This window comes from Ilyonectria robusta (assembly GCF_021365365.1).
Source record: "Ilyonectria robusta strain PMI_751 chromosome Unknown BGZ61scaffold_46, whole genome shotgun sequence".
NCBI lineage: Eukaryota > Fungi > Ascomycota > Sordariomycetes > Hypocreales > Nectriaceae > Ilyonectria > Ilyonectria robusta.
The window spans coordinates 193846-220979 of record NW_025764480.1 but is presented as its reverse complement, the minus strand read 5'-3'; the positions used below and the strand labels follow the sequence as shown (position 1 = coordinate 220979).

Below are 27134 nucleotides of genomic sequence, written 5' to 3'. Positions count from 1 at the left end.
CTAGCAAGAAAGGAATTTTTGAAACAACAGCCATTTATAGCGCCGCAACACCGCTCCAAAAGGTCAATTGGATAGCCCAGTGTCTGCCGCATCACCCAGTGCGATTTAGGCATCATGGCGACCCCGTGGCCCCAGGATGAAGTCTGGCCCACCGACTACTGAGAGTACGCTACAAATTTAAGCAAATATCTTTTAGAGAGCGCTGTTAAGTATCGACAATAGAAATAACTAACCCCTCGCGCCTTATAGGGTTAAAATCGCGCCTATTAAAGTGCTTTCTATTATTATCAAATTACAGAGTAACGTATACGATAAGCAGAACTTATCGTTGGTGCGTTTTGCTTAGTAATTTCCGGAAAAGCGCAGGGATTTCCGCCTGACTTCAGATCAAATTATGCCCTTACCCATCCCTACCCCTGCTTTTCATCCAGATCATTCAGAGCATCTAAAAAAATTATTTACTAGATGATTTCATACGGCAAGTTAAGTAGGTTAATTTATTTTTTATTTCTAGATTGATTTGCGGGAGAAACCAAGCTCGTTTTTATCGTCTCTAATATCTGGCTCCTGGCCCCTCGTGGGCACGTACAGTCATCGCCGGCAGCGGCTCTTCTTCTTCTTCAGCTCATCCGCAAGGCATTTCAAGCTCCGGCTCGCCCGTAGAAGCTCTAGCTCGGCGATAGCCTCATCCTCGCTTTGGCCACGTGCGATACGGGCTTGGATCTCATCCCAGATCACCTTACGGCGGCAAAACTGAACGCGGATCGCATTCCCAGGGCGCCAGCGACTTCCCCACTCCTTCTCTAGCTCCCGGATAGGCGGCTGGCCTCCATATCCTTCCTTCCACTGCTCCCATACGTCCTGAATAGTGTATGCCTTAGCTAGAGCCGTAGAGATAGGTATCCCGGCTTCTGTTGGTGCTGCCGGCAGCTCTGCTGCTGCCGCTGCCGCCGCCGTTGCTGCTGCCGTTGCCGCTGTTGCTGCTGCTGCTGCCGTCGCTGCCGCCGCCTCCGGCTGGCCAAAATAGCCTATTAAATTAAGAGGGACGCGGCCCTGAAGCAAGGCACCGAGGTTCTCTTGTATAAAGCAAAGCCGTCCTTCCAGCCGCCGCTCGATACCATTTGCTAGCCGGTTGCTATTCTGAAGGATAGCATCCCGGGAGCTTTCGAGCGCGGAGCTAATCTCTGGTAGCGCGCGCTGTAAGAGTAAGCTTGGCGGCTCGCCTACGGCGACGCTCGAGCGGACTGTGAGGGCATACTCATTCCAGTCCGGGCCGTAGAAGGGAGCGCGGGCAAAGAAAGGGAGAGACGGATAGCGTGGCTGGAGCACGGCAAGGTCTTGGAGCAGAACTATCCGTAGGCGCCGTAGGAGCTTGATAAAGCCGTCTGCCGCGAGGTCATCGTCGTCGAGGCCGCCTTCGGTCCAGCGCTGCCGCTGTGCCCGTGCCTCGAAGCGGGCCTCCCATTCTTCGATCCAGGGCCACAGCTGCTTCTGGAGCAAGAAGGGCGGCTCGTACGAGGCGCGGGCAAGGAAGTAATCGCCGCTTCCAGAGGCCGAGAAGCCGGCCACGACCCGCATAAACTGCCGCGGGAGATGGGTGAGATAGGCCTTCACGAGCATGCTCTGGTTCCAGCGGCCGGCCTGAGAGATCTGGGCTAGGGACGAGCCATGGGTTTCGGCATTCTGGGCTCCCGTACGACGCGGCAGATGCGTCTTCTTGGCGGAGACGATGCCGGCGGCTCCAAAGACCCGCCATGTTTCCTGTAGCTGTACGGCGTACGAGATCTCTTGCTCGCGGTCGCGGCCGACGAGGACCTTGATCCTGTACCAGTCCTGCCGGCGCCGGAAGGACGGCGGCGCCTCGCCCGATATATGCCAGCGCCAGAAGAGGAGCTGCGCGAGCGCGCCTTGCGTGCAAAGAAGGGGGTCCTTATGCCGTAGCGAGCCCATAAATTCCTTCTGCGCCGTCTTATTCATCTTGCCGTCTTGGAGGAGGCTAACTAAGCAGCCGCAGAGCGTCGGGCCTTCGGAGGGCGGGTAGTCGAGGAGGGAGAGGTCGGCAAGCTCTAGCTTACGCCGGTTCTCGCCCCGGAGAAGGTAGTAGTGGCCGAAGAGAAGGTCCACGCGCGTCCGCAAGCTCTGGTGCGGCGTAAAGACCGAGCTGCTTAGCAAGACGTCTTGGATACGGAGCCATTCCGTGGCTGAATAGCCGGCTTGGATGCCATCCGTGCCGCGGTCTTGAAAAGTCTCCCGGTCAAGCCGGCCGCGCTGCCGGCCACGCTGTTCCAGGAAGCCCCGTACAGCTATGCCACGCGGGTTTTCCGTATTGCGGTTCCCGTGGGCTACTTGCACCCTCCAAAGCTCAATCACGGCAGCGATGTAGGCGTCTACCGTGCCTCTTGATAATAGAGTGCCTTCTTCTTCTTTTTCTGTAGCTGTAGCCGCTGCCAGAGAGACTGGGGGTATGTAGCCTTCTCTATCGTCGCTAAGCAGCTCCACGGCTTCAGCTATGGGCACTTCTAACCTCTCGGCCAAAGCCTCCGCCTCAGCAAGAGCTTTAGCGTCTTGCTGCTGCTGCTGCTGCTGCTGCTGCTGCTGTTGCTGTTGCGAGCCGGCTTTGCGAGGCGTTTTGGGCTTCTTGGGGGGCACGCGCCGCAAGAGGATGTCTTCCTTTAGCCATGCAGCCAGCTTATCTGGCGTCACGAGCTCGCCATCCGGCCAGCAGTAAGAAGTAGAGCCGTCTTCGGCTACGCGAGGCGTAAGGCACCACTTCTTCCACTCTCGCTGCTTCGCTGCGTAGCTCCGCGCTGTATTGGCGGGCTGCTCGTCCTTCTTGGCTTGCAAGCCGGCCCTACGGGCCTCCCGGGCCCGCTCGTCAGCCGCCAGATAATGCCCGTCGTCCATAATAATAGTGACGATAATAACGATAGATGATACTGATGATGCCGATAACGAAGATGAATGACGCGCGGATGATAAGACGCATTAGATGCGTTTGTTTTGGTGGGCAGGGCTTATCACTCCCACTTATCATGCCAGGCACGGGCGGATTTCCCCTCATTTCCCAAGGCAGAGCGGATAGTGTGGAGAAGGCGGTTACATAAGCGGTTGGATTTCCCCCCGGTTTCCCGCGCCCTCGATAAGCGAGTGTCCCAGACAAGCAAGTGTCTCACTCAGATTTTCACCTAAAATCGCGATTTTAAAATAATTCTTAAAAACTCAAACTAACTCTAAAATAGCTATAGTTTTAAGTATAGCTTAATTATAATATATATTATTTTTATGAGCTTTCTTAAGCTATATATATATATAGCGCTAGTAGTATAAAATTCGCACTGTTTTTTTTACTATTTTTATTTATAACTAGCTTAATAAATTAGTTAGAAATATAAAGAAAATACTATTTTATAACCTTTTGTCTTAAAAGTTTAAAATTAATTTTTTAGAAATTTACTAATTAAATAGCCCGTTTTAGAAAATCTAAAATGTGTACTTTTAGCTGTACAGTATAGGTGGGACACTCGCTTGTTTGGGACACTCGTTTATATTATTAGCAACACTGACATCATTTGATCAATCATCTCTGCTATTGCATACAGCAAATTGCGTATCCAACAGATATGAATATGAATATATTCATGCATATTCATATAAGACGTTATTTGAATATTCATATAGCTATGTCTGGGCCCACTAGAACAGCTGCTGTCGGATAGCTTGCGTGGCACTTCAGATGACTTGATTGTGTGTATTGTATGTTCTCTCCGTTGCCCCTATTGTGATCGCTTGAGTGTATGTCTGTCGACTAAAAGTGGGGTCCCGAGGTATCTGCCCCAATAGGCAGTCTCGACCCTGGAGGTCACCATATGACCACCCGATCAGATGCTTTGTACATGATCCAATCTAACACGCCCCTTCAGCTTGAGGGCATCGCCGTCAAGCTGCGCTCTTCGTCCTTCCTCAGTTGTTCCAATTGATCGGAGAGATCGGCTAGCTTGAGTTGCTGGGTGAATTTGGCAAATGCCTCTCCCGGCAGGCTCTTCGTCAAGCCGTCAGCTAGCAGTTGCGTTGACGGGGTGTAGATCACTTCAATTCTTTCCTCCAATATCTCTTGCCTAAGCCAGTGGTTGTGAACATCAACATGCCTCAGCTTCGTACGTAGTTGCACCAGCTCTGCGGTGACTAGTCGGATAGTCTGCTTGTTATCGCATTCGATCGTAACTCTCGCAGGAGAGGCGACCGCTCGGCGAGCTGTTGGCGAAGATAAGTCGACGTTAAGTGCGGAGATGAGTCTGCTAGCAAAGAGGGCTTCTTTGGCTGCTTGGGATAGCGCTAGGAGCTCCGCTTCCGTGGTTGACGTTGTGACTGTATCTTGTTTGTTCGCTCTCCAAGATGTGATTCCTCCGAATAGCTTCATGACGAAGGCCTGTGAGCTCCGACGGTCCGCCGAATTGTCTGCGAAACTCGCATCGGAAGCCACTTGTAAGCCATCTTCTTCGCATCCGGGGATCGTGCCGTATTCGAGTGAAAGGCCGCCCGTTTCGATGAGATACCATAGGGCCCGATCGGCTGCTTGATGGTGCTGTGGCCCTGGGTTCTGGTTGAACCTAGCTAACCGGCTTGCGGTAAAAGCCACATCCGGTCGGGTCATCATGGCCGCGTACATGATCGTTCCGACTTTGCGTTGGTAAAGGTTGACGCTTCCTGGGCTAGCGATCTCGTCGTAGGGTAACAGTTCTTCCTGTATCATTGGAGTTATCGCTCGTAGTCTCGGCGGGTGATCGGCGAGCAGTCGGCGCATCTTGTCGATGTAGGAGGACTGTGAGAGCCACAGGCGACGGTTTCCTCGGTCTCGGATTACCTCGATCCCTAGGAACCACTGTAGGGGCTTGCCTCCTTCTAGATGATAGGTCTTCTGCAGGTCTTCTATTAGTGCCATTGCTTGGGGTTTGACCTGCCTAGGAAAGCAGAGGACGCAGTCGTCCACGTAGAAGAAGAAGATGATATCTCCATGAAGCCAGCAGCAGTCCTCGCCGGGCACTCGGCGAAAGCCCGCTAGCAGCAAGCCCTTCTCGAAGTGCTTTTGCCACAGAAGAGGCGATCGTCTGAGACCATAGAGGGCTTTCTGCAGCTTCAGGATCATCCCTGGCTTCTGATAGCCTCTAGGCATTTCCATATAAATCTCTTCATCGAGTTTCGCGTGTACGAAGGCGTTAACTGCATCGTATTGCAACATATCGTAGTCGAATCGGTTCGCTATTGCCACAAGGGTCCTGAATGACATGCCGGCTAGAGTCGCTGCGTAGGTCTCTCGGCTGTCGATCGCTTGCTGGTCGCCACGCACCACAAGGCGTGCTTTGATCTTCAGGAATCTTCCGTGCTTATCGAGCTTGTAGACATATACCCAGTGACAGCCGAGCACTCGGCGACCCTTCGCCGCACACTTAGCGACTTCGATCCACGATTGTGATTCTGCGTGACTCTGTAAGTGAAGTCTTTCCGCTTCGAGCAGTGCATCCCTGTATGGATGGCTGGCTATCTTCGCATGCGAGCTAGGAAGTGGCTGCAACAGGCGCCAAGGTGTACTAACCTTAGGTCGCCTTTCCCCCCTAGATGTAGAGCTCTCCCTATCCCGCGGGGCTTCTCGCTTTCCTACAGTCTTTGTAGAGCTCTCCCTATCCCCTTGGGTTTCACGCTTACCTACATCTAGTGTGATCTGAGGGCAGACTTCACTTCCCCCTGTAACGGGTCAGGCCCACTTGGCTGGCGGCTCTGCCGCCAAGCCTGAATTCTTCTCCACAGCGCCATCGAGTTGATTCTCGAATCTTCTATATTAAAGAAGATATAACGCGTCTTCACGCACCCAGTTTGTATTTACATTCTTTCCTTTCTTCATCTTGAAAGTAAACAGCATAGGGACTAGTTAGTTGAATCAACTCGCTAGAGGCCTTTCACACCCAGCCTTATCGGAACGTGAACTCACACGACTTCGCGTTCGAGCCTATCGTGCCCGCCAACACTTATCGAGAATACCGCAGACTGCCCAGCCCCAGGATGATGGCCCTTTGTCAAACTGGATTGATTCGGAAAACCAATGTTCCGCCCAGGGTATTTCATGCCCTCCACAGAACGATACAACTTCGCCTGTCCCTTTTGATCAAGGTGACGACGCACAACAGGCAGCAAGTGATTGGAGACAAACTCATTCCAGCTCTCCGGCCTCTCCGATGACTTCAGACTTTGGCTTCGCTCCGCTAGGTACCAGTGGTCACTTCCCCATAGCGGATGATCCCCATTCGGTTTCACCCGACCGCTCGTCAAGGGAGAGCCCAACCTCGCCAATCGGTCTTGCCGACCGGGTGCACGTAGATCTTCCATACCTCAATCGCTTTATCGAAGCTCTTCGAGCTCAGGAGACACGGTGCGGCCTTGACTTCCTTGAGTCACAAACCACGACATATGACCGTATTTTTCAAACATTCTTTGCTGTCGAGTGTCACTGTGAGTCCGTCCCTCCACCACATCATATGTCCCTATTCCCATCGTCTGATAGGAGGCTTCCTCAGGTTCAAGTTCGCATGAGATTCATGATCATGCACGGGCTCACACCCTTCAAGGAAGGGCGCGGTTCCTCCAAAGTTCATTACCACCGCTCACGACTATCTTTGACGAGCGTTTTGCCCATGAAGCCACCAAATATCTTCACCAATGGAAGGAATTCCTTTCCGATGAACCTGCTGAGCCTCTATCTTTCCATAAAACCGAAGCTACTCTGCAGCATGGTCCAGTCCGCGTCGAACGGCGGTGGGACGTCGATAGTATTTGGTTTGGGCCCAAGAGCCTGCAGGCTGTCCGCCAACCCGGCATTTTTCGCTTGTCTTTTATGCCTCCATTCAAACGCAATCTGTCCACTGACCAGGTTATCCGGCCTCACGGCATTGATCTCGCCACTACTCGACATATTCTATTCAGTGTGTCCATCAACCAAGTAAAGCAAAAATTAGACCCTTTGCTTTGCTTGGTTGATGGCACCCCTCTGCTTGACTTGGTTTACTTGATGGGAGGTCCTTGCTTTACTTGGTTGGTTGACATTGCTCGACTGACTAGTGTCTAGTTTTATATATATATCCCCCCCCCTTCCCCCCCTTTTTTTTTTCTCTCCCCCAACTTCACCCTGGCAGTAGATCTACGATAACATGCCGCTTCGAAGCAAGTGCTTCTGGCATTCAATCGCTGCTACAGTGTCCGAACTGAGCGCCATGCCTGTAGATTGCTGAAGGCTGGGACTTGGAGTTAATGGCGCGCTTATGGGGCTGGCGATATCGAATGGATGGCACTGGCTTCCTATCATAGCGGATATTGTCCCAGTCGATAGGGAAAGGGCATTGAGCGGCCTTCGGCATCTCTCTTTCATGAGAAAGCGTTGAAGGAGAAGGCCCATCATCGGACACGTTGGCCGGGGTTGAGGCGGCGCTAGGAGTGCTCGACTGGGCGGAATTGAGTGACTGAGAGGGTGCCCTAGGAGGGGGGTCTTTCCAAGCCTTCCATGGGGCTAAAAGAATGGATGCGAAGACATATTTTGCTCAGTGTTTGTGTGATTAGAATAATGGTTGATTGATTGATTGATGCTTTTCCGCCCTGTAGGCTCATGGTTTGCTGCAAGTTTTTGCGAGCGAAAAACTGAAAGATAGCAGCCAATCAGGGTGTGCTGGCCTTGCTGTTCGCCCAATCAAAAGCAGGCGTTTTAGAAGACTTGCCTAATACGGCAACCTAGTCGAGTAACCTCAAGTAACTCCGAGTAAGCGAAAGGGCCTTGCTTTGCTTGGTTGAAGACCATCTTTACTTTACGGGGACCCCTTCGTGCACCGCCCCGTACACGCACCGCTGAGTTGATTAGTCAGCAATAGCCCCTATAAATCCCCCCCCAAATGCCCTAAGGGCCCTATAACAGCTAGCACCTATCCGTCTTACTGTACCTGTCGGCGGTCGGTGAACCAGCAGCCGACACGCCGACACGCCCGGTCCAGCTTCGGCCGAAATGCGGATGTACCATTATCACTTATCCTCCATCAGGAGAAGGCATGAGAACTTCGGCATCGCCTTGACATCCTTGGTCAAGCCAGGCACGGTGCCAAATTCAACCTCCCTATCGCCGACTTTAGCCCCGTCCGAGAGTGTGAATTGTAATAAGTTACAGGTGTTCCTGTCGACGGTCCTGTTTCCTGTCCAAATTGGGTCACGTGTTACATCCTGTGCACGGACTTGTCTATGATCGGCTGCATCAACTTGGATGTTTCAAAACACAACACTCTCCTTGACGTGTGGCCAGTAACGCTTTTAGGAGATCAAGACAAAGCTTGGGAAACGGACCTGTAACATAGTAGTAATTTCCTATTGGCAGGAAGCCACCGGGCGTAATAAATTGTGTGTGTGTGTGTAGGAAGTCCTGACACACGTCGGGAATGAGACACTTGAGGTTGCCGGCATGATCAACGACATGCTCATAAGTTGGGAAAAGATGCATCAACAAAACTCCATAGGATAAATAAAGAGTTGTTCAAGAAACAAAGATGGTGAAACACACAACGGTGGTGCTGCCAGAAATAAAACGACGTGTCTTCACTGCCACCCAGATGGAGCCAAAGCCATATGCCGTCCTTTGCCATTAAAAGTAGGGGAATGAGATAACTGCACTCTTTCCTTTGAACCCGCAATCACCTTTTCTCGCCATTTTGCGCTTAATTTGCCATTATAGTACGTCCACAAGCGCGGCAGAATTTGTACGTCTTAGGCGCAGTAGAGCTTGATGCAATCGGGCAATGGGCGTTCATTGAACACCTCATACTTCCCGCCCTTCTCCGGAGCAAAAAGTCGAAGTCCCCTGTCCTTGGTTTGTGTCCAGGTCTGCCTTTCCTGTGAGGAAAGAGACGCGTCTCTCTCGATGGACTTTGAGAGTCCATTGACACATTTCTTAGGAAAAGTTCGCGTTGCGAGCTCCATCAGTTGGAGATCGTGTATACCAGCTAAGTCGATCTGAAAATGAGTATGTAGTGCATCCGAATCGTTACGAACATCGAAGAAAACGTTGGGAATGAGTTCAGATTCCAATATTGCTTTGAGAGTGCGGCCATTTCTCCCGGGTGTCGAAAAACACTTGTCGCGGAGCGTGTATACATAAATCAGATAGGTACGCTTGGCAGGGAGGATGTAAATTTGCAGGATTGAGATAGTGCAGTGTCGAGAAAGGTTGATACCTTCAAGGTCGATAAATATTGATGGTGGCACTGTTGGTAGTCCGTCGAGAGAGTCGACCATTCCTGACAAGGTAGCCGTATTATCCACAAAAACCAGACTAGGCGTATCATCGAGACTGATTCATCAAGTTGTTTTGTGGCAATCTCCAGACTCCACGCTTTGTTCTTCATGTCCGCGTTCGGGGATGTCGACATAGCGGGTGTTTTTGGTTCTGCCTTGGGTGAGTACATACACATTGATAAGACAACCGAACTCACGACGTGTGTTAACGCCTTGGCAACTTAGGAAGGAACTTGGTGCTAAACAGGCAAGCTTGCCAAAGAATTGGTTCCTGGCACATCTAATAGTAGTTCGGTTACCCCAATTTATGTACGAGCAAGTGGGAACGGCTACCTTAGCAAGCGATGGTTGGTACGTACTGTTAGTACATGCTCTTTCTGGGAGATTCGGGTGGGTCAGTTGTTTAGTATTGCTGGTGACTCCATGACTTTCTTTTCTTGGATGAAGCAACACTATACAGGAAATCTGCCTCCCGCCTTTTCGAATGTGAACCACCTAGTAGCAGCACAGCACTTGCGACTGACGGCACGCACGATTTGAATTCGGACGCCTTCCAACAGCTGGCAGACTGTGATTTGGTCGTCTGGAGCGGCTTGCCTCCTGCACGGACTGCTATCGGCTGCCAGAGGGATAAGGACCAGCAGATTCAGGCGGGGTGTCTCAGGTATGATACGCACGAGAAACATATGCTCACGAGGATTCGTCCTCTTACAATTGGAAGTACAATGCCAGTGGACATCAGAGACAATGCAGCCCAACGGATGTTTCCTGAGGCCCACTCTCAGAGCGGCCCAGGCAGCCTTCTCTGGACTCTGTAGATTTACATGTCTTGGTGAGAAATCTGCGTCGATCAACGAGACGAAAGCCTGGCGTGCGATGAAGAGGCGAGGCCTGACCAGTCATTACTCAACTGCTTCGAAAGATCACATCCCGCACGTAGCGGAAGGCTTGAGTCTCATTGCTCTTGCTGTTATTGACTACGTCCGTAATGGCTTCCGACAGCCGGGATCCTCCAGCACGACATGAATCTGACCTCCACCATTGTCAGCACATTTACCGAGTTCGGTCAGTCACACACTAGTCACACTCATACAATGAAAGTATCCCTGACCCTGACGGACAGCGAAGGGAACACCAGTTGAGCACTATATTGGATAATGTAAAAGAAATCCTTATGACCATCTGGCAGTCTTCTTCTCTTATCATATCTTCTCACTGCCCATCGTCACTCGCGCCGTAGGTGTTTGATCATCCAGGCTTGCGATGACTCAACGTCTAGTTATGCGGGAGGCCCACCACACAACTGTTATGATATAGCTGCGCAATTTCGCAAGTCGGCAAACCAGATTCCCCCGGTCTCCCAAAGTCTTCTAGTAGATTCGGTGATATGAGACACATCGGGTGAAAATTATTGGTGAAGAATTGACCCGGGCAATGCTCCTTGTACGATGCAACAAGTACCATGATCCACCAGTGCGAGATTTTACAGGATCCCAAACCACAGCGATTCCCAGCAGAGCCATATAGAGAGGCGACTTAGCTTCCTGTATCAGTGAGGGGGAGGGCATCCATAGCCGAGCCTAACCTAGGAATATAAGTGAGTCAGAAAGTCTGTGTCAAACAGCGCTCGTTGTACAGCTTGGCCTCCAGTCCAGCGATAATTGACCACGCAAACACGACAACATGAACACAACCGCATCAATTCCAAAGTCCTCTAATTACATAGACCGTTTAGGCTGTCTCGCTCATGTCCCGAGAATATCTGAGGTCTCATGTGTATATCCTTCAACCATCTTCTGTATCGGAACTAGACAGGAAGCGACGGTGTGGGCAGTGTCATCGAGGTAAAAGGACCTTACAATACTGTGTCTACATCTAATGTTGAAAACTGAAGTTTTATAGGACAGAAGCCTCCAAAATGCTGCAGCCTCCGCCTCATTTTTCTCACCGGCTATCCAATCAGCATGCTCGCTTGAGTGTCCTTGTCCCATGCCGTGACTTGGCAGTTAGCTATTGGATGGATCTCTGAGCCTTGTCGCCTTGATTTGCTAGCACTGGCAGATATTCGTCTGGCCGTGTGAGATTTTGTGGAATAGGTCGCCAGGGTCGGTCCCATTTCGAATCAATATCCGTGCCTATGCATTTGAGGCCTCCCAAACATGCATGGCGGCCTGATGCCGGAGCTCGACCAACGTGGTAACGAGAAATCAGACAGTCAATTGAGAGATCACCCTCCACAGACCGGAGGGTCGCATGACCCAACAGCAGGTCGTCATTAACAAGTTTTACGCGGGTGCCTCGAGGATGCCTCAAGCAAGACAACGGCATTCCCTCAATAGCGCATCGACAAGCATGAATACTGTACAATACGGCACAGCCTGGAGGCGGTCCAATCTTTGAATCTCAGATCAGATGCGCTGTTTAAGAACCACTGTCTTCCACCCCCATCAAGCCTCCTCTCGACATAATAGACCATGAGAGGTGAACTACGGCCATGAAAGATCCCATAGCCAGCATTAGGGTCAAGTGCCAAAGGGTTACACTATATTCTCCCTGGGTTCCTCTCAACTTCATGTTTAAAGTGTCGGTGTGACTGGGCCAACAACCCACGTCAAAGTGAGGCATGTGGCGCGGGATATCTATGCAGTCGTATCATCTGTGTAAAATATGTCGGTTGGGCCGTTGCGTCCGAAAGAGTGCATGTACAGTAGACGTGGCCCAATGCCGATGATGTAACCTCCACATTACTTTCCGGGGGCGCCGGAGTGTGATACCATACCCTTCATAAAGATGTGGTGTCAATGAACTCAGCCAGTGTTGCTAACAATATAAACAATACGTATATGGCAATGTGGACCCCTCACAATATTATTGTATTGCCAAGTGGTGCGTGTTGTATTACGCCATATGATATTGGCCCATATTGTATAGTATTACGTGGCCCAATCCCCTTGTGCCAACATTTCTTCTCCTTCGGCAAAATACTGCTCATGATGTCATCAAGTCTGCACCACGTAACATGCACTTTCCAAATGCAATACGACTTAGGTAGTCACGCGCCTCAGCCCGAGAACTCACCCAGGGGAACACAGGGAGATACCACAACATTCCTAAGTGTAAGTAAAAATAATGATGCCCGATTTTACCACAAGCTACATGGCCTATTCGTGATTTCCTCTATGTAAGATAACATCCAAATATCTATTGGTATAGATAACAGTCGGTCACATGGACTGCATAATTATGGAGTATCTGTTGGTTGTCTCAAATAACTTCTGCATCCGCTGATTTGTACACGCTCAGAAGGTTCCTTTCACCGGCTGTGGCCGATAAGAATATGCAACAGCGTGTCCGCGATTACGGAGTACAGTTCGAACGATTTGGTCTTGACACCCCAAAGCCCCACAATTGTTTTTTCCATTTCCACGCGTTGGTCTGAGTATTTCACACAAGCAACCCTCAGGGCCTTAGTGATAACCGCTGTAGAGATGCAAAGTATCGCCTTTGATCAATGCTTATGGAAAGGAGACCCTTCATCAGTTAGATAGCAAGAATCCTCTGCTCCCCTCTGTCGGAAAGGGGAGGGAGAAAAGGCGGCGCTGCAGCAGTAGCTAAATTAGGCTAGGCTAGTTTGGCGCTACGTTATCTTGGATTCAAGCTTATTGCATCCCACGCTTATTACCCCGCTCAAATCACTTCTTGATCACCAAGACTTCATTGCAAAAAGCAGGCAACATAGCCAGATTCAGCTTCAATAAACACTCTTCTCATTCTTCATTCTCAATTCTTCACTGCTTGAGCATTCGTAACTATATGCTCAATTATTCTCATCCTGGAAAGCTTCAAGATGGCTGAACATTCCTACAGAGCAACACTGAGCGCTGAGGATCTCGCAAAAATCGCACGTTCGCCAGCAACTGTGCGGCAGGTACTCGCTTCGGGCACGTTATCTGTTGATCAAGAAATCATGGTCAGATCCCAAGTGGCGGACCTTCTCATCCTCCTGCACGAGCGAAGGGCGCAGCATCATCTATTGAGCGATGCCATGCAGCACCTAGGCACTATTCTGCGTCGTCTTCCACGAGACTCGCCAGATCGTCCCAAGTACTTGAGTAACCTGTCGTATGCAAAGATGTCGGAATACAAAATGACCAGTTCCCGACATGGTTTGGACGAGGCTGTGTCGTATGGACGACAAGCTAATGAAATGGCAGCGACCATTGACCTCTTCCATTGTGACCCAAACGTGTATCTCGACGTACAAAACAACTTGGGGTTCGCGCTCGCTCTACGATACGCTCTGATACAAGACCCCGAGGACCTCGACAGCGCTGTTGCATGCGCAAAAGAGACGTATGACAATGCTTCAAAGGACTCCAAATCGTACAATTTCAGTCTCAATAACCTTGCCTCGCGCCTCCGAATGAGGTATCTTCGAGATCAAAATCCAGATGATATCAACGAAGCACGAAGACTGGCCAATGAACTGAGATCGAGAACGACTGCTGGTACAACTGAGCACGCCGCGGCCGCTGCTCAACTAGGGATCATCAATGCCGACAAATTCAAACAGACGGACAAGCTTGAAGACTTAGACGAGGCTCTTAGGTGCTTGAAAAGTGGTCTGCCAGCTCAGCCCGATCGATATAGGACGCAGGCGCCCGCGCTCAGCCAAATCGTTGACCTTTATAGCGCGAGATATCAGAAAACGAACGAGGAACACGACATGAGACAACTGGCCATATTTTCTGGCCACCTATTCCTCTCGACCCGGCGAGGTAACCCCGCCCGAGGGGAGTATCTTCTCAACCATGTGCGCCATCTGTACAAGCTTGCAGTCACGTACGAGTCAGGTCGAGCCGTCAAGAGGACGATACGGGCAATGAGGGCGACTTTGGAATTCGAACCTCCCAGATTCCCTCAGAAGCAGGCTTGCCAAGGGGTACTCGCACATCTCCTCGCAGAGCGGTACTGCTTGACTCAGGAACTTGAAGACCTCGTCGCTTGTGTGGATCTCATCGAGGAACTAGTGACTAGCTACAATGAGGAGGCTGAAAATGGCGACTCTTCGAAAGGCCCGGTACAGATGTCCTGGCTTTGGGATCTGAGCAAGGCCTCACGCCAACTTGAAGCATCCCCATGGAACAACGACATGAGAAAATTAGCTGAGCGGGAGCTATCGGAGACCTTCAGGTCCTATTTTCAGGGCGAAGACTCTGCAGTCCGCGGGTTGAAGAAGTTCTACCATCAGCGTGGCATAATCTTGAGCGTTCTAGCCGAAGCTGCCGCAGCTGGTCGGACACTTTCCGATGATGAGATCGCTTCTGAAATAACGAAGCTCGAGGATAAGAAAGCTGCTGCCACAAGAGAGCACCAGAAGAGGCGGGGACTAAAAACGAATGATTACGAGAACGAAATTGGTCTTCGGAAACTGGCCATGGACGAGGCTAAGAATGGAATCGACGATATGAGTGGCCTGGTGAGTGATGTCCTGGGCTGGGATGCAACCAAGAGCTATTCGACTGAGGAGTTTGCCGTCATGACCGCACAGGGGGAGCGGAAAGCCTTGGATGAAGCCCGGCTAAAAGGAAGACACCCTAACCTCAGGCTGTGTCGGATGTGTCGGGATGAGGCGAAGGTGCTGCAGCCCACGGCGGACGGCTTCGAGCTGACGGCGAAGGCTGCCTGGCTCCCGTTTGGAAATTTCTTTCAGCTCAGGCAAAGAAAAGACTGCTCTGTTTGTTCACTGATCCTGTCGGTAATTACAACGAGGTCCGGGTCGCTTCATCCGCGACTTGCGGCCATTGATCCAGAGGTCCAAGGAGTTCGCTTGAGTACCGGCAGGCTCTCGACGAACGAAAAGTTGATGAGGATTGACTACGGGAACAAGCACGTTAGTGAGCTGAGAGTCTTGACGCCTCAGAACTACTCTCAGGCCCTGCGGCAAGCTTGGGAGATGGATGCACAATCAACGCTCTCGGGGATTTTTTACAATCGCAACGGCCCGATCTATGATCAGAGTCAACAACGAATCAACCCAGACCTAGTCAAGTCGTGGCTGAATAACTGTGATCACAACCACAGCTTCGCTTGTAACCATCCGCGATCTGGAAAGCGGGCAGAGAATAAAATGCGCCTGACTCTCATTGACGTCAAGGAGGAATGCTTGGTATCTGCCTCCTCAGACGCGAAGTACTTTGCCTTGAGCTACGTCTGGGGCCGGGTGGACATGTCCAAGACACTGAAATCCAACTACGAGGAGCGAAGTCAGCCTCGCTCTTTGGCCACGATCCGATTTCCAAAGACCATTAGGGACGCAATGCAATTTATCCAGTCACTTGGAGAGAGATATCTCTGGGTCGATGTCGTTTGCATGGTGTAGGATGACGAGGTCTAGATGGCCGGAGACATTCCAAACATGGACATTGTCTACGGACAGGCCTTTGCTACCATTGTCGCAGTTGCGGGCACTGATGCGGATGCCGGCTTGCCGGGGGTCTGTGCGGGAACAAGAGAGCCTCAGAAGATCACCACTCTCACCATCTCCAACAAGTCACTCGATCTTGATGACGATCCCGACAGCAAAGGTAAGGAGACAATTCGTCTTACAGCGACGCCGCGCCCTTTGCACCTCGCCTTGGAGCTCTCTCAATGGAACACTAGAGGTTGGATCGTGCAAGAACATCTCCTTTCGAGGCGTTGCCTGTACTTTGCGCTAGATGTTGTTTACTTTCAGTGCGGCCAGGAAACGTTGAGTGAAGGAGGCGCTAATGAGGAGTTTGAAGCGCTCATGTTTGACGAAGCGGCTTTGTCAGATAACCACATCTTGGAGAAGGCGAATCGCAACAATCCCCTTTGCAGCCTGGACGCTATTTACGACCTTACGCTGTGTGAGCGACTCACTAAGGCTTTCAACACCTACACGAAGCTCGTCGGGACCTACAGCCAACGAAACCTGTCCTTCAAGTCCGACATTCTCAAAGCCTTTGCAGGAATATTTGCAGTGCTCGAGGAACATTTCCACGTCGTGACACTCCATGGACTGCCAGCAGCGGTAATCAGTCACGCCCTTCTTTGGTCGCCTGCGGCAAGAATTCCACGTCGAGGCTCTCAGTTGCCTACAAATTTGACCCTGCCCACCAGCGGCCCTGATCCACAGTTTCCAAGCTGGTCGTGGGTAGGATGGGACGGCCCTGTGGAATATCGGGTATTCAAGCATTCGAAGGGGGAGATGTTCCTGCCAGCCCCACGAGTAAAAATTTATGACACCATCAACGGCCCCATCAGCGACATTATACAGGGGCAAAAGGGAGCCCTTGAGCCCGCACACCAAGCACCCGACAGGACTGGCTCCCCCGATAATGGAAGAGACGACCAGGGGGGCGGAACAGGCAACAGGCCGGACAAAGAAGAGCCCCCGAGGGAGCATGTTCTCGCCAAAATGGTCCCTGACCACTTCCGTGGCAGCATCTGGATCGTAGGAGCGCCGCAGGTACCCCAAGACAGAAAGGACCCCCACATCGCGACCAAGCTGCTGCGTTTTACCGCGCGTACTGTTCCCCTCCCACCATTCCAAGTCATGCTTAATAAGGAATACCTCAGCTGCATGTCCCAAGTCCATGTCCGAAGCTCCCAAGCCGTCCGCCGCATCCAGGACCGTAACAGCAAGCACTGCGGGCTATGGTGGGAGCAGGCTGGGTACGGCTATGTGGGACTGGGCATCAGCCCGGAGGCGGAGAGCAAGATTGACATGCACTAATAGTCTGCACTGCAGTGTGAACTAATAGTCCAGTTAATAGTGCGCACTATTAGGAGCGCTGGACCGTTCAAGTATGCTGTAAGTCTAGGTGCAAACCCTGTTTTCCACAGCTATGATTTTATTAGCTTTTTCAACAGTAACAGCTGCCCCATAAATCTTGCCTTAATGTCTATGGAAATCACTGGCGGCTTCATTATTCAGAACTTCTTTCAAGTTGAAGAGCCTTGGCGCTGAGATATAAGGAGTGGTCTTCGAGATGAAGCAGGTCCTTTCGATCAAGGTCCAGGACGGTGTCGTGCTCGCCACTGTGTCCAACGTTGGCTTTGGCAAGGTTGATGAGGGAGTTAAGGATGGGATATTCGATCTTGAGCTTGATGGAGTAGACCATTCCCTTGATAGCGGTTTGCAAGTTGTACGGGTTTTTGTACTTGAGGACGAGGACGGCGACGTCGAGGATGATAACAAGAATATTAACCGCAACGAGATGGTATAGCATCCTGGAGGCCTGGGCACCACGGAGAGCTTCTTGCATCTGGAAGGCTTTGTAGGTATACCAAATGTATAGGCCCGAAATAGTCATCTCCTGGATGAAAAGGGACACTTGGATCTTCTCGTATACCGGGTAGGCGGTGACGTAGGGACTGGGTTCTAGGGCCAGAATAGCCCGGTAGGCGACAATGATCGTAGAGACGTGGCCGATGAAAACGTTAGTAATAATCATGGTCAAGACCAGACGGAGGATCCTCTTATTATATAAGATAAGGTGTAGCCGTGAATAAAGAACGAGGGAGTGGCCAGTGACCATGGGAACCCCGCCGATCACAGCGATGGTAACCCATGCCGCAGCATTTTTGAGGACGCCAAAGTTCCACATCAGATAACTGATAGTATGGAAAAAGATGCCCCAGGTAGCAAAGAAGAAGCTCCAGAAATAAAGACCGCTTTTCCGCTTAAATGTAAAAAATATGATGACATTGAGCTCAATGGCGTTGTATAGGGCGATGAAGGATACCATCGCAAGACCGATGGGGCCATCGACCGAGGAGTCATCCACATAGCCCATGTTGAAGGGCAGATGGAAGACGTCTTGAGAAGTGAGCGATGATGATATCGAGAAACATGAAAGACGGGCAGCTGAGAGAAATAAGAACTTTCATCTTGACACTGATGAGAACCCCTGGGAGTCAATGCGCTAGAAATGGGCTGAAGGTTAATGGAAAGCATCGACAGGAGTGAAACCAATCGTAGGGCAGAGTTGTCCAAGGGTTCACCTCCATCAGCACCAGCCCCTTATGGAAACCTGCCCCGGACTGTTGTTGCGTCTGTCGCACTGGTCGATTCACCTCTGCGGGGATTGGGGACGGAACACCACCACACTACAATGGCTCGCGGTGAAGTAGGGTCACCAGTGTTACAGGCCCGCTTTGCTTAGTGCAGTGGGCCGTGAGTCACGTCATGTCCCTGCAGAACCTTCTGGACTTTGCCAAGCCCCTCGGCATATCATAGTGGAGGGATCTGACAAAGTCTGCCGTGCACCATCTCAAAGGTATCTCTGCTGCCGACTGTATAGATGAGGTTTGTCGGGTAACGGACCGCGTAGGATGATGACGATAACGAAGGAGACGAGAAGAGTAGGATAAGCAATAAAATCAACTCTACTACAGTTGATATAGTTATTGTACAGTAGGAAGAAGACGTTTCTGTCCAACATCGCCAGGGACAAGCACGTCAACACCGATCCGCTCCTGGAGGCCCTCGAGCACAGTAATATACGCGGCGCGGCCCTCGATATGACCAACCCCAAGCCCCTGCCTGTGGGTCATCCCCTGGCAAAGCGCCGAATATCTTCATCACTCACATATCAGCTGGCAGACCCCCAATTATGGCGGGATCGCGGAACCGATGATGGTCTCCGCGGTGCAACCATTGTTTGACCAAGTGTCTAGATACTTATTGAAGTCGTAAACATCGCCCCTCTGCTTAATCTTCAGTTTGCTGAAGTACTAAGCCAGTAGGTTCAGTTTGTAAGTCCGCAGCGTGGCTTATCTGTGCGCCGGAGCATTACTCGATTTTAAGTTAATCCCCACAACAATAGTGATTTTTAGTGCTATCTTGGATAGATGCTGTTGATCATGATGTTTGCCTGTTGCCCGTATTTCCCTGTTGGCCTTATGGTCGTTTCATCGGAGACTCCTCCGGCTGATCCGTGCACCCAGCACCTTGATGAAAGTGAGTGTCACAAGGATAACGCCACATTGGGACAGAGACATTCCAGCAAGCCCCTGCGCTGCAGCCACTTACTCCGTAGAGTAAGTTGCCGACTGAGACCAAGTGCGGGAGAGCTTTTGTTTGCCGCACTTACCTTAATCATGTCTGGGTATGCCGTAATGCTTGGGAAAGCCTTGTCTAGGGCAATGTAAAGGGCCGTATCAACACTTGAGGCTAACACATTCCTTCCTGCCCAAAAATACCGCAAAATAGGTGGGTAGCTCCAGCCCAAACTTCTGTCAGTTGCTGGAGAGTCAGTTCGCCTACCTCAAAAGCCAGCTGACGCCACCAAGTGTTAGCTCCACGTAGCCCGGACAATGAAGAAATGATATACGTTGACGGAGAAACATACCCATTTATGGCACGAATGAACATGGCAGAAAGGTACACGCTTACAAAAGGGCTTCCAATCAGCGGAAGAATTCGGCGGTAGAAATGGCCTCGGCCTTTCTGCGCGGAAATTCGAGCTGCGTGTCACCTTTGGGATTCGGGTTCCCTTTGCTGCTGAAGTGTCGAGTGACATACCATCTCAGCCTTGTCACCAGACGCTAAGGTCAGGCTGGTACTATGGCATAGAGACGATGGCAACGGCTTGATCTCCACATAACGAAAGTTGATGGCCGAGGATTCTCGTCAGTGCTAGAAACACTATCTTCCCGCCACAGTGCGTCACTAACACAGGACCATGCCGGCGCCAAGCGTCCCAACTCTAGAATGCGGTGGAACGGACAGTAGCGCAAACTCAAACTTCACCCTGCACGGCCAGCTCCGCCGGGGGGATGTACCGGCCTTCCCCAAGCCACAAAATGGCATCAAAATGCATCATGTAAGGAGAGCGTCGATCACAGGCTAGCAGGCCCATTACCTGCTTCCCCTCACCAGGCCCTCCAGGAATGCAAACCGAACAGCGCCACCTGGCTCAAAATCAATCCGCGCCCCTTTCAAATTTTGTCCTCTGAATGTTTCATCCCCATGAAGCGATCGTGATCCACGATACTACGACTCATGGACCCACCCACAAGGTTTCGTCTCTCAAACGCTAAGAGCAGCAATTGTCACGCTTGCATGACGTCTGGATATCAACGGCCCGTGGCGTTAGGATGCCATGGCTTCCGCCGTCAACGATGCACCGGTGCCGTTGCTGCCCCAGCGGTGCACAGGCCAGGGGTGGACAGGACCATTTCGGCTATAGGAAAGACCAACACCTCGCATAATAACAATTTGTTGGATTGTGACCCTGTATTGCGAAACCTCTGATAGATCAATATCCTGACCTTATGTTAGATTGTGGCTGTGTATTGCATCAAGGAGGTTGTTCAGGTATCAGAATACTGGGATATCTGCATCTATGACTGAAGATGACGATAAAACCCCACTCTGGAGGAATATGGAGATGGGAGTCAACGAGAAAAGAAGAACAACCAAACATATCATCAAGAATTGATTTACATTTATCTGGCTATCCCGAATCTTCACTAAAGACACACCGCGTATCCAACACCTTAGTCAGAGGGGGCGTGAGATGACATAAAACCCCCCTCGAGAAAAGAGGGGGCCGGAGTCATCCTAGATCAAGACAATCAACAGATTCAGGATCCACACCCTATTATGCTGGTAGCATCTGGTGTTTGATATAATAGATGCTACCCAAGATATTGATGCTTTCGCACCGCGGAAATCTGTAAATACACCGAAACCCTAGCGCTTATTGCTCTCTCTATAGCAATGGTCGACCTATTGCTCATTCTTAATTTTCTTCTCGACGACGGGGGCTACCAGGCTAGAGATTGCACATTAGGTGCTGGATTGTATAGAGGAGGGACCCGACGAGATGTTATGCTAATTTGAAGGTACAGTCAGATCTACTAGGAATCGCATCCACTCTCGCGACACTCCAGCCTCTAACCCTAGAGCGCTAGTCCTATAATGATGTTCAGCCTGAAAGTCGTTCAGTATTCTATATTAATCACTTAGCCCGGGTTACGCCATACTTCCCTCCCTGGAGTTTACGAGAAATCCAAGTTGGCTTTAGCGTGGCGCCAAACGCTACGCCACTCCACAAACAATATCCGTGCCGAGTCCAGACCAGTCTTCGGCAAGGCCGTGCCGTGCTCTCTGAAAGCTTGCCGGAAGCTCTAGAAGCTTTCTCACCGGAGTCGTCTTCAGGTACCGAAGGCTCCCGTGCTGTTAATGGTGGACGATTTTCAGGCATGGGGAGGGAAGGCTTGAATTCCAGCCAATCTTTGCAGAGGCCGGGGATGCTTGCGGGCGCCACGACGCACTCAAGTCAGTGCTGTGTCACTAGATCCGTACGACTTTAGCTCCTGTAACTTAAGCTATTGACTGGCGGCTGATGATACACCAACACCATGGGCAAGGATGCCTATCTCGATCACTATCGTCCTTTATTTAAATTGTGATGCCTCTTCTGAATGGAACCAGAGTCTGGCTAAAGTTATGGTCATTCCAAGTTGATGTTAACCAATATTTGGTTCACAGTGATCACACTCCTCTCCCAATTTTATCCTCCAAGAGGTCACCGAAGATGACCTTGCTCTTGCTTCGCTGGCCTGGGGCTTCACGATTGGCTTTGGATGGCTCACCACCTGGACAGCCATGAAGCAAACAAAACATATTTATAAGAGACGCGGCCTTCTTGTATTCTGCAGTGCCTATATCTGGATGATTTGGCTCGAGATTCTTATATGCCTTATCTTTAGCATTATCTGTTGGTTGCACTTGAAAGGCATAATTCCCCCGAGGTAAGTGTTGATCCCCTGTGTTTTTAATGATCCTTCCTCGCACAGCCCACGTTTCCTATCGGTACAACAGGTCGAGCATATCTGGAGAGTCAGGGTACCGCTGGAAATGCTGACCGCGCTGGTAATCGAACATAGCGATATAGCAATCGACACCTGCTGGTAAGGGAAGTTGAAAGTGCGAGGAGGGATATCTTGGTGATGTAACGTTTGAAGAAGATACTGAACATTAAATCTTCTAGTTTCGCATTCTACTTTTACATTCATAAGCAGTCTAAAAGCACCCTAAGTCGCCAAGAATAAGATAATAACCTCTATAGTTACTATATAGGCACTTCAAGTAAGTATACTCCACTTACCCTTCTAAAGTTTATTAATAATTCTAACCATTTTAGGTCCAATTTCTCCTCCAAATTATTATTAATCGTTACGCTATTCTTCTTACAGATCCGATAACAGCATACCGTCTTCAGGTCGGTGCTGCGGTCTTAATTACAGCCGTTAATATCTCGGTCTATAATATTTAGATCCCCGCCCATCTCCAGATCTCAGAGAGATATATCTGGATTAACAAGTAGTGGGACTGTGTCGAGAAGGCGATCTACCTTCTTGTCGACGGAGCACTTAATTTCTATTTTATTCGCGTTATTCAACAGAACCTGGTAGCAAATAGTCTAACCAAATATAAGAGTCTGGTCAAGTTCAATATATGTATCGTCGGATTCTCCCTCAGTATGGATATGCTTATTATCTCTATAATGAGCTTGCATAACACGTTTGTGTAAGTCAACCCTATTATATTACCCTGCATTGCATGGACCAATAAACTTTCGGGGCGAGGAAAAGGAGACTAGATAATAGGAGATACTTCTAACTATAAATCCAGTTACATGCAGTTTCATCCCTTCGCCTATATAGTCAAGCTTAAGATCGAGATGTCAATGGCAGACTTGATAGAGAAAATTGCCAGATAACGATAATACGGTATCATACAGGTTATGCCGCCACCTCTCCAGAGAAGAGGTGGGGGCCTCAGCTAGAGGCTTATTTAACCCACTAGGTATATTCCGCTTGCTTCTTATGTATGTTATGTACAATTACACCACTACGACCTTGAGATCTCTTGGATGGCACTATCATAAAGCTGATCGGTGCTATTATTATCCCCGTGACCCATTACACTGCTTTCCACATCTATCCTCGTGGCGACCCTAATCTCGTCCTGTTCCCGCGATGGATATGATGATGCCTTTGATGTTGTGATGGTAACCGATGTGCTGGGCTTTATGTCTTCCATGTGGATTGCTTCCGGCCTGATCGTAGTAGAGCGCGTTTTCCTGTCCCCCGTTTGCGACTGACTACCAGAGAGCTCCACAAACACAGCTGTGTTATGGTTCGATTGTCCACCAGAACCAGTGCAACCAGTACCGCCTCGATGCTGTACAAACTCGATGAGCTCGCCCAATACCGCGAATTCGAGCTTGAGCTTGATGGAGTAGGTGACGACTTTGACTCCTTGCTCCCAGACGTATAAGCTCTTGTATTCAATGGCGAGAAGTGCGATGTCCATAACGACGATGAGGACGTTGATAGCGAAAAGCTGCCACATGAATCGTCGTTTGCTGCCGAAAGCCGTCTTGAGGATATCCCACGTCTTCCAGATATAGAGACTGGAGAGAGTGAACTCCTGGAGACAGAAACAGGTCATTTGAACCTTTTCCAGGATGTTAAAGACAGAGTTGAACCCAGCTCGATTTTGCGCGGGGCTATAACTGGACCCGAATAAAAGCACTGTAATTGAGGTATGCCAAATGACACCATTCACGATGATCATCCACAGGACGTTGCGGAGAATCTTAGGGTCGTTGAGAACTAGGTGTAGTCGTGAATAGAGAACCACAGATTGGCCTGACACTAAAAGAATCCAACCAATTGAATCAATAATCATACCAACCCAGTCATGGGTAAGTTCAAAATGAACAATGAGCCAACCGACGCAGTATGGAATGACGCCAAAAGATGCGAGGAAAATACTCCAAAAGTAGAGGCCCCTGTATCGCTTAAAGGTCATAAATATGAGGGCGAGGAGTTCGAAGGTATTATATAAGGCTAGTGTCGAGCAAACCTGCAGCAGATGGGTTAGGAAATCAGCCATAATTCAGAACTAGGGTGCCCATACAATAACCATCACATCTTTAGGGTTATAAGTGCTTTGAGCCCTTATGGCAAAGCTTCCCTGGGAGGTGCTCGACATACCCATGCTCTCGGCCACTTTTACCAGATTGTAATAGGAAAGGAGCAGTATGAGGCCTCAAGGTGGGGACGTCGGATAGTAGAACTGGTGACTTTTATGGTGGGTCGGACACCTTATAGGCTGCTTGTTACCCATTTAAACGGGGGTTCCTGATCTATTATTTAAAAATTAATTAGTCGGTCCACCTGGGCCACGGAGCTATCCGTGGCTCGAGTGCGGGGCCTGGGGAATGCGGAGGAGGTGGCGTTGTTGCAAAAGGCGATGCTTGAGTTATTTTCACCCAGCCAAGCAGAAACGCCATCATCAGAAGCAAAAACAAAGAAAAGCGGTATTTTCAACTCGTAGGCTAGGCAGCTCAGGACTTACTTCATAAATCTTGTCTTGGAATCGACTAGCCTCGCTGGAACTTTCCGTTGATGGGGTCATCCTGTGGCTTGGATGCATGTGTCTTCATCCCCAAATATGATGTGTGACTCTTGATTCAGCGGAGACGAACCGGGGTGGACCCGGAGCCCGGGTGGCGTACGGCTAACAAACCTACAAATGTAGCAGCAAACGAGAAGACAGAGAGATGCTTCCAGCGCAAGTCGAGAACAGGGTATGTGACTCAAAACTGCCATGGAGGTGTGTTGGTGACCACATTACTTGGGGTTAACACCAAGGTTGCAAGTTTTCCAAAGCTGTGGTATGAAAGAGGTGTGTCATCCTTTAATTACTCCAGTCTCCTGCATTTAGTCAGGCACAGCTGATAGACGGGTTCATCACTTGGGATTGTCACGGCCCTAGCCCCGCCTCAGTACGAAGGGGACACATCTTCTGTACACTCTATCAACAGTCTAGAAGAATCTGCATTATTCCGGCTGCCCGAACCCCTAAAGGAGGGCGTGTTCTCTCTATAAGATAGTGTCTTATAATCTATATATACTTGTTAGATATTGGGGTAAAAAATTATGTCCTCTTGTTCTTTCTTTCTTGGGCTTAGGGCAAGCCTCATATTCCCTTTCTGTGCCATGTAGAATCAACTAGAAGCTGCTTGCTAAGCCTGTGGCAATAGGTGGCAACTGTAATCTTTAATAGCGATATTCCTGTCAGCCTTTCCAGCTCCTTCGAGGGGCTTCCTTGCCACTATTCAACAATTATTGTCACGGGCTGAGGCCCGGTATGGGGGCACGGGCTACGCCGTGCCGGTCCCGACCTAGCTAGACAAGATTGACCTCCCCCCCCGCGGGTAATTCGCTCTCCCACGACACTCGTCATTGGCATTGGAAATCACTGTTATGGAAGGAGACTATCATCGCGATCAGTACCCGGAAACTTATCATTCCGGGTGAGGAACTCGCAGCGGATGAATCCAACCTCAGTCATCCGACATCCAGTTATAAGCTTGGAGGGTTGATCTGGGTCTGGCGAGGCCATGCGTCTGGCGAATCCTGTAGCAATGTTATGGAAGCTCTGGCTTAGTGACCGGTGAGCCTTAGACGTGTCACATGTCGGTTCGTCTGAGCCATCGACCTTGGAGCCGTGCGGGGTAGCCGACACTGAATCGACATATGACACCTCGCTTAAAGGCATAGAGTGAGCAGGACGACCGGGATATGCCGTGTGTCAGGTACGGATAAGGCGTCCATTGCGAACATGGTTCTGCTGTCGCATCTGCCATTTGAGGTCAACAGCAGAGGGACTCCGAGCGTGGCGGGCCGCCCTTGGAGATGACTGGTTCAGAGCACGAGTCGGAAATCAAGTGGAGCAACTGTGTCAGCCATTTGGGGGGGGGGGGTTCCTCGTAGACAACAGATTTACTGAGCGGAGACACGCAACCAAAGTCTATGTCCAGCCCTTCCGATCTAAAGCTTTCCAGCCCTGTTCTCAGGTCAAACACCCATCATCAGCACGGTCTGCTTAGACGTGATGAACGGGAGCTAGAATGGGACTAGGAACGGGGGCTTGTAATGCCGAGGCCCATTGCGCTTGGACTGGACCCAACAACTGACAGCTGAAGTCAAAGCGCATTGCGTGGCGAAAAGATACCGGGACCTTGATCTGTCACCTGTTGATTGCGACAGTGTCTGATCCGTCATTCCGTTTATTCGTTGACTGAAGTAGATGCCTCACATATCCAACGAGCAATGAAGGACGCCAGTCCAGCCGAGATGAGTCTGGATCCCTCCAGGCTTCTCGATCACATGGCAAAATGAGGAGGTCTCGATGTACTCTACTCAAACTCGCGGAAGCCCGTGAGACAGGCGGTCAGGGACTTTTGGGCTAGCTGGTCGCTAGCAGGGATGTAATGGGGATAAGTAGGGGAGGAAGCTGCGCACGGAAGGAAGGATCATCATTGCATCTTGACATTGAATTTTTCTTTCTTTTGAGTCAGAGAGACAGCAGTCTCGAAGACCTTATTGTTTGAGTTAATGAAGACTTTTTGCCCTTGATTTTTGAAAGGATTTTACGAGACTATTTTTGACCACAGTCGCGATCCTCGTCCGACCTCAGTCTTCCACTTCGCCAATTGACGGGCTGCCGCGGGCCTCATCGATGCCTTGCCACCATTATTTCCTGCGACCGACCCGATAGAGCATCCAATTAGATGCTTTACTATTAGGAGACATAAGCCTCAGATCAATCCGACCACATACGCGCGATCTGGTGCGGCTTTGGGCCGACCAATCTTGACGCCTGTGCGACGCTTTTCTGTGCATCCCCCTAAAGGAAGCTGATGAGTTGGGTGTTGGCCATTGTCCCTTTCGGCCGCTAAAATATTAACCTGTAATAGTAATAA

At 50.3% G+C, this 27134-nt stretch overlaps 7 protein-coding genes across 7 annotated transcripts; 4 read left to right on the top strand and 3 right to left on the bottom strand.

The window, feature by feature from the left end:
• The first annotated feature begins 5909 nt into the window (after nt 1-5909).
• Nucleotides 5910-7150, top strand: BGZ61DRAFT_175949 (uncharacterized protein). The gene is made up of 2 exons (XM_046237634.1): nt 5910-6501; nt 6567-7150. The coding sequence occupies exons 1-2, from the start codon at nt 6228-6230 to the stop codon at nt 7112-7114; spliced, it is 822 nt and encodes a 273-aa protein (XP_046095216.1). The 5' UTR covers nt 5910-6227; the 3' UTR covers nt 7115-7150.
• Nucleotides 7151-8619: 1469 nt separating this feature from the next.
• On the bottom strand, nt 8620-9315 carry BGZ61DRAFT_500098 (uncharacterized protein; the record flags this gene model as incomplete). Its single annotated transcript, XM_046251508.1, has 2 exons — nt 8620-8737; nt 8846-9315. 2 exons carry the CDS (start codon nt 9313-9315, stop codon nt 8620-8622), a joined length of 588 nt encoding a protein of 195 aa, XP_046095215.1.
• A 3967-nt stretch (nt 9316-13282) lies between these two features.
• Nucleotides 13283-17074, top strand: BGZ61DRAFT_486352 (uncharacterized protein; the record flags this gene model as incomplete). The annotated part of the gene is made up of 3 exons (XM_046249849.1): nt 13283-15581; nt 15777-15902; nt 16035-17074. 3 exons carry the CDS (start codon nt 13283-13285, stop codon nt 17072-17074), a joined length of 3465 nt encoding a protein of 1154 aa, XP_046095214.1.
• A 33-nt stretch (nt 17075-17107) lies between these two features.
• Nucleotides 17108-18366, bottom strand: BGZ61DRAFT_466065 (uncharacterized protein). The gene is made up of 3 exons (XM_046247644.1): nt 18226-18366; nt 17231-18160; nt 17108-17184 (listed from the first exon to the last, which is right to left on the bottom strand). The coding sequence occupies exons 1-2, from the start codon at nt 18296-18298 to the stop codon at nt 17268-17270; spliced, it is 966 nt and encodes a 321-aa protein (XP_046095213.1). The 5' UTR covers nt 18299-18366; the 3' UTR covers nt 17108-17184; nt 17231-17267.
• A 1935-nt stretch (nt 18367-20301) lies between these two features.
• Nucleotides 20302-20534, top strand: BGZ61DRAFT_466062 (uncharacterized protein; the record flags this gene model as incomplete). The annotated part of the gene is made up of 2 exons (XM_046247643.1): nt 20302-20364; nt 20442-20534. The coding sequence occupies 2 exons, from the start codon at nt 20302-20304 to the stop codon at nt 20532-20534; spliced, it is 156 nt and encodes a 51-aa protein (XP_046095212.1).
• A 1018-nt stretch (nt 20535-21552) lies between these two features.
• On the top strand, nt 21553-23075 carry BGZ61DRAFT_500097 (uncharacterized protein; the record flags this gene model as incomplete). Its single annotated transcript, XM_046251507.1, has 6 exons — nt 21553-21628; nt 21876-22104; nt 22198; nt 22497-22613; nt 22680-22882; nt 22988-23075. 6 exons carry the CDS (start codon nt 21553-21555, stop codon nt 23073-23075), a joined length of 714 nt encoding a protein of 237 aa, XP_046095211.1.
• Nucleotides 23076-23206: 131 nt separating this feature from the next.
• On the bottom strand, nt 23207-24256 carry BGZ61DRAFT_568102 (uncharacterized protein; the record flags this gene model as incomplete). Its single annotated transcript, XM_046255987.1, has 2 exons — nt 23207-23391; nt 23461-24256. The coding sequence occupies 2 exons, from the start codon at nt 24254-24256 to the stop codon at nt 23207-23209; spliced, it is 981 nt and encodes a 326-aa protein (XP_046095210.1).
• Nucleotides 24257-27134: the final 2878 nt, after the last annotated feature.